Genomic DNA, 6,864 nt, shown 5'->3' on the forward strand with positions numbered 1-6,864 from the left:
CCTTTGACATGAGCTATGTCACAAGGTGGGGCTCTCAATAGCTTGTAATGGGTGATGATCTGGGAAAAAAAACTTGCCTACAGAGAAGGACTTCTGTCAGTAAAGATCTGTGGTGTTGTAGTACTGTCACCACAATCTGAAGGTGAACAGAAGATTTTAGCGTGGACACACTCCCAGATGATTCCTCCCCTTCTGTGCGCATCATTGAGCAACAGCATCCTCTATAATTAGGAACCCCTGTGTATCTTCACCCTCACACTTTCTCTCTCCATCATCCATGCCTGTATATTTGCCTTTCCTACCTGTATCTGATTCAACCATGGGAATGTCAAATAGTAAACAGAACAGGAAAAAATTATTGCTGCCTTATTTCTGTAGACATGTTAATATCTGATTTCTATTGGGTTGCTTCTCAATGTAATGTCTTTAATTTTCACATATGTGCATATATATATATATATAAAAATGTAACAAAAGGCCCATCCCATTTGTTTTGATGCACAAAAAAAAGGGGGTCATAAGCCTTACAGCCCAACCCACAAGGCACGCCGAAAGGTGAGAAGGGCTCTAGGAAGGGAAAAAGATGTAGCCCTTGTTTTTGTGGTGCCCTTCAGTCATCTGCTGAGCTTGAAGCTTTGTGAAGGTATGACATGACTTTGCAGAAAAGAAGTGCTGTCTGGGTCACTTGCAGATTTCTGGTGCAACAGCCCCAGGCATGCTAGATCAGTTGGAGCTGTTTCTCCCTCTCTTTGGTGAAGGAGTTCCTGAGGATTCTAGCTTTGTTAGTGATTTTTCTCTGGTGGTGGCAGTGGTGATGATGGTGGCTGTTTCTGTCTATTGGCCCAACAGTTCTCTCAGCAGAGCAATTCTTCCCCATTCCCAGTAGCCAACCCTCTCCCCTAGACTCCCATCAGCCTTATTTTTTCCTAAGAACAAGGTAGAGGATGCCAATGATGAAACTGAAGCAAAAGCAGATCCAAGCCAATATGAAGCAATAGCCGTGGTGAGGATTTGTGAACACTTCCATCCCGCCTGTGAACCGAGCTGTGTAGATGGAGACTCCAATCAGAATGCACAACCCTGTGGGAAGAAAGGGAAAAAGAAAGAGAGTTGGAAAATGCAAAGAAATCAGCATTGCTGTAGGACTTCTGAAGTACTGTTGTCCCTTGCGATTGTAATGCATGTCTTGTGCCATATGAGAGAGGGGCTGCTGCCCATTTGGCTTATTTATGGAGGATTTCTCTTGCAGAAGTGACGATATAAGACAGTCAGGGCTTGTTTAGTGGGTGCCATGGGGAATAAACCTTTGTTAGAAGGAAATCAGTAATAAGATCTGCAGACAGTCTGGTGCTACATGTTGAAACCCAGGAGCAGTATCCGTCTAACTGTTTATTCCTCTGCCTCCTAGAACACTCGGATGCTTTTTGTTATCTTTCAAAGGTATTTTGCAAAACCCACTGGGTTTTTCTAATGACAATCTGGAAATATTTTCATTATATACAGAAAAAAAACCCAACGAACCCAGAACCCTTTCCAATTCCTCACTGCTTTATTTTACCACAAAAATTGGTCCAATGGAAACATTTAGCTGGCTGACAACCTTTCCTCATGGCCATGTCTGGCAGACGAGTGGCTATTTGCATTTGCAGAGGCCGTGGGACACATACAGAACCACTACAAGGTGTGCATACTTACAGCAAACCAGCATGATGGCTCCAGTGATGTAGAAACGTTGGCCTTTCTCCAGGGTGAACAGCTGGACAATGAACATGACAAGTGCGATGACGGAGAAAATGATCGAGAGGATCATAAAGGCTTGCACAGTTTTGAGAGATGCTGTAAACACACAGGGAATAGGTTTGAGAAGATCAGGACTCAGTCTTGGAGTTGTGCACCAAGGTCCTGCAATTCATCACCACCATGAAAATGCAGATGTAACTTACCTTCATCATCACTGCTGACCCGCAGCTGATCGCAGGTCTCGTTGCACAGTAGCCAGAGTCCCGATGAGATCGGTCTCGAGTTGAAAGTACTCACCATCCAAACCTGAAATGGGGATGAAACAGTTGTGTCAGGAGGGACGGGGGAATTCCTTGCTCTTCTGGCCGGCTGTCAGACTAAACCATAAGGGGACCAAGAGTAGCCCAAGCACCACGAGCCAAGAGAACTGAGAAAGAGTCAGCATGTGTCGGCAGCAGATGAACAGCCGAGGCTTGGAGATGACGCAGGCTTTCCAAAGCCAGGAGGCATTTGGTCCAGGCAAAACACGGGGGAGGTCTGTTCCCACGATAGGGAAGCAGCTCAGATCATCCTCTCCCTCACCGCGTGCGAGGCGGCAGGAGGGCACGGTGGGGCGAGCAAGACGCCCAGAGGGGTCGTGTCCCCCCCACCCCAATCCCCCCCAGTCGAGCCGCCAGGGGTCACCCGAGCCCCAGGTTTCCCCGCCCCCTCACCCCCAGTTCCGCTCTCCTGGGGCTTCCCAGCGAGGGCAGCGCTGGGAGACGGACTTGCAGCAGCCTCTCCCCGGCCCCCCGCCGCGGAGCGCTGCCCTCAAAAGAGACGGGCATAGGGGAGCACCCAGTTGAGCAACAGCTTGGCCGCCAGATGGGATGATAAACACCGCTTCAGAGCTGTCATCTGCTCATCTCCTCTGCTACTCGTTGCGCTCTCTTGGATGAAGAGTGTTGAGGTGCTGCTGGCTCTGGGATTTGGGAGAGGGAGGAGAGGAGCGGCAGGCAGAGGCTGCCTCCTTTACGACCCCGACTACCCTTATGCTTCCTGAGCACACTCATCGCTGCTTCGTATTTACTTATGATGTGTATTAGGACAGGCTGAGAGAGTTGGGGCTGTTCAGCCTGGAGAAGAGAATGCTCCAGAGAGACCTTATAGCAGCCTTCCCATACTTAACGGGGGCCTACAGGAGATCAGGGAGTGTTGTGATAGGACAAGGGGTAATGGTTTCAAGTCAAAAAAGGCTAGATTTAGAGTAGATATCAGAAGAAATTCTCTTCTAGGAGGATGATGAGACACTGAAACAGATTGCCCAGATAAATTGTGGATGCCCTGTCCCTGGAAGTGTTCAAGGCCAGGTAGGATGCGGCTTTGAGCAACCTGGTCTAGTGGAAGGTGTCACTGCCCATGGCAGGGGGTTGGAACTGGTTGAGCTTGAAGATTCCTTCCAACCTGAACCATTCTATGGTTCTATCATTTACTATAAGTTCCTCACACACAAACCTGAGCATCCACCCACCTGTTCCCCTGCCAGTCATAGAAAGGGCTGGCTACAGCTGCGGAAGGCTATAGCCATGGCTCATGCATGGTCATCTCTACTTACATTGGAAATGGTGGAGACAAAGAGCATGATGACAGTGGCGATGTGAACCACAAAGATACCAGCCAGTAGCACCAACATCTTGGGTCCCTTCTAGGTGATGTCACTGATACAGGGAGCTCTGGAGAGAACAAGAAGAGAAGGAGGAGGTGAAGGAGAGGGCTGAATCAAAGAATAGCATTACTATATTTAGTAATGTACTATTTACATGTTAGAAAACAGGTTGATCTGAAATCCATTCCAGAATTATGTAGTCATAGAAAAACATCGGTAAAACTTTTCTCAGGATTTACAAGGGAGTTGCTCAAGAGGTTAAAGAAAAGCTGGACATAAAGGAACTGGTTTGGGAGGAGATGTAGAGCAGGGGTAGTTAGCTTGGGGGCATTTTAAAAATAGCCTGAGTGTATACACAGGTTGCTTAAATTGGTGTGTGGTTTTCTAATGCAAAAATGACGTACTCTGGGCCTACACTCTAGGAAGAGGAGTTTTTGCCCACGGAATTCACAGAGGTCAGGAAAGATTTTCCCTTCCTGTTCTTCCTTTTCCCTCTCATGGCACGGCCCCCTCCACCTGGTCTGGGACACGGAGAGGTGGTGTGGAGTGGTGGACCCTGTGTTCCTGAGTACATCAGGTGCTGAGCAGCAGTGGAGAGTGAACTGGGGGGCTGCTCTACTCAGTGGCCCTCTCCATTATGTGAAGATGAGAATAACCAGAACAGAAATGCCACTGAGGTGTTCTGGGGCAGAGGAAGATGCTTCGACTTGCAATGAAAACTGTTTGTTTTCCTTTAAAACTTGAGGTGTGCAGATCACTCTATTACTGCAGTAAGATTCTCTTGTAATGCAAATTCCTCTTTGGTTTGTTTTGGGAGGTTTTTTTGCCTCTACCCTGCAAGCTTTTACTTTTTGTAAGATTCCCTGTCATCAATGAACGTGTGACTGGAAAGGGAGGTTTATGTGCTTTAGATAGCTCTCATGACACTATTTGTCAAGGCTGCTGACTTCTCCCCTGAAAACATGAAATACAATGAACAAAATTAAGCTGTGAGAATGATACAATTCACACAGACAGCAAACATATTTCCTCTTCTTCCAGGTATTTATTAGTAATTGTGTAGTACAGCCACAGAAATCAGGCAGAAGAGTTCACTGAGGCCACTGAAAGGTGGCTTCCTAGAAAGTTTCATAGCGCTCCGTTGCTCTTTCTGTCGGTAATACTGATACTGAAGAGCAGTATCAAGTATATGACAATGTTGCCTCTCAAGTTATTGTGGTCCAGATGACTCAGGTAAGGTTTGATACTGTCACCATTTGTACAGGGTGTGGTAACACTGTTACGGAACAACACATTTTATGATGTCTTTCACATGAACTGTAACAAAAGGATTTGTAAAGTCTCATAAATCTGTAGGGTTTGGTTTTTGCTGTTGGTTTTTTTTTCCTCATTGACTCCACCTTCTCCACTCCTGTCCTTCCTGTCATTGTGGCCATGTGTGGGAGTGTGTTCCTGTAAAGTGCTGTGGTTATTCCTCGCACTGCTGTGGATTTCTTCAGCCACAGTGGGCAGGCAGGCTTCTCCATCAGTGGCTTTTTGTCCAGTTCAGCATTAGCTGATGACCAGGAGGAATTCCTTGAGTTCAGGACCTCAAGGAACCAGCTCTGTTAGGTTGCTCTTCACCTCACTCAAATGAAGCCAGTCCTCAGAAGGCCAGATTAGGCTTGGTGACTGATCCTATCTCCTCAGCAAGAACTTGTCCACTGCGAGGTCTCCTTCACCTGGGAGAACTCTGGAGCTGTTTAGCCCTGGCTTGCTGAACATGGGCCCGGCTTGCTTATCTGTCCTAACAAATGTATCATTCTCTAGGGATTGATTTGTCTGGATGGTCTGGTTACTGCACCCCCTCTTGTCACAGTACCTCTTAGTGAAGATCTTGGAGAAAGTATAGCCTTCTTAGGAGTGACAGTCCTTTATGAATTCAGCATTGCTAAAATCCAGGTTCTCAATACTATATGCAGAGTATCACATGAACACATCTGACCTGAGCTTTCAACTTCTTTCCACTGACTGCAAAAGGAACAAGGATTTCAAAACACTGGATGGCTACTGATATGGATATCACCACTGTACCTTGTGCTGAGAAACTATTGTGTTGCTGTGATTAAGAGAGCCTCTGAGTGAATCTTCCCATCCCTTTGACTACTGGTCAACCTTTTTTCTGATTACTGTGGTTCTTACACAAAATGTGACAAGTGTTCTTGCCGTCATAGTGCATTGATATGCATATACCAAGTTGTGCCAAATTTGACTGCTTTGAATTTTGCCTTTACTGAGCAGTGGCTAAACTTTCTTCTTTCTTAGATGGACATTTTTTTTTCATGGCCTCTTTAAAATCTAATTCAGCAGGTATTTTGCTGATTCTTTTTGAGGACTTCCAGAAAAGCCCTGTACTTGAAAGACTAAAAACGTGGTTTCAGGACATCCTAAAGGACTAGAAGAGTCCTTTAAAATCCATCTTTTGTTTGTCTTCAGAAATGAAAATGAAGGATAAATGTTACTTTTCAATGATAAAAGAAAAAAGCCAACCCACACCCAGAACTTTGACCAATATGATAAGAAAAAAAAACCAATTCCTTTCTTTCCTTTGCTTTTTCTGCCCTGTTCTCGCTCTGTCTGAGAGCACTGTTAGTTCAGGTGTTTTCAGTGCACCTACTTCCTGAGAACGTCAGCACCTCTCCCTGAATACACATGCTATCAAATGCAAACTCCCCTGGGGATATGTGCGCGCAGCTTAGTTTTGATTCTTTCTGAGTTAAAGCACAAGCCTCCCTCTCTCTTCATGTTCTTTCCCCTTCCTTCATCTCTCCCTGCCTTTCAAATATATAAAACACTAGAGAACAATCCCAAAGGAGCAATGGGTGAATGAATGGCATTGAAATAAAGTAATCTGTATCTCTTGACGGTACAGCATGGACTTTTCATCACATTAGACAGAGAAGCTGGAAAAGCATTGGTGACTGACAGGACACTCTTTCCATTCATTAAGTGTGAGACATCTTTCTCCGCTACAGGGTGGGGTCACATTGCTGGAGCAATAGGACACAATTGCATGCAAATGCCTTTTCTTTCATTCCCTTACCTAAACTGCAGCTGGATTCTTTAGGCTCTTCTCCTGCTATGAGTCAGTCTTAGCCTTCCTAGAGCAGCCAGTTTTTTCCACTGACTCACCCCAAAGCTCTCAAAACCACAATTGTTTAACCCTGTAAATGTTTAGGGCACTCTGTCAGTTTTAGAACTTCTCAAGAATCAGTCAAGCAACCAGGTGGTGACTCCTGCATTGAGCCTTCTGATGCTTCTGGTAGAAGAGAGACCCCAGCTGACTTCTTAAGAATCAGTCAAACAACCAGGTGGTGACTCCTGCATTGAGCCTCCTGATGCTTCTGGTAGAAGAGAGACCCCAGCTAAGCCAAGAGAAACAGGGCTGAGACATGCAAACAGGATGACTACTGAGGTAGGGCAGGCTGGGGGGGGAGAAG

The 6,864-nt window shown here is 46.0% G+C and overlaps 1 protein-coding gene across 1 annotated transcript in view; it reads right to left on the reverse strand.

Annotated features, from left to right (window-relative positions):
- Window positions 1–768: 768 nt before the first annotated feature.
- EMP1 (epithelial membrane protein 1) overlaps window positions 769–6,864 on the reverse strand; it is a 13,540-nt gene continuing 7,444 nt past the window's right edge. The window contains exons 2-5 of the mRNA XM_009865655.1: window positions 3,335–3,452; window positions 1,944–2,046; window positions 1,696–1,836; window positions 769–1,080 (exon numbers count right to left, since the gene is read on the reverse strand). Coding sequence (XP_009863957.1) covers window positions 917–1,080; window positions 1,696–1,836; window positions 1,944–2,046; window positions 3,335–3,412 — 486 coding nt within the window. The 5' untranslated portion in view covers window positions 3,413–3,452 and the 3' untranslated portion in view covers window positions 769–916. The remainder of the gene's footprint in view (window positions 1,081–1,695; window positions 1,837–1,943; window positions 2,047–3,334; window positions 3,453–6,864) is intronic.

Source organism: Apaloderma vittatum, unplaced genomic scaffold, assembly GCF_000703405.1.
Source record: "Apaloderma vittatum isolate BGI_N311 unplaced genomic scaffold, ASM70340v1 scaffold8360, whole genome shotgun sequence".
Taxonomy (NCBI): domain Eukaryota; kingdom Metazoa; phylum Chordata; class Aves; order Trogoniformes; family Trogonidae; genus Apaloderma; species Apaloderma vittatum.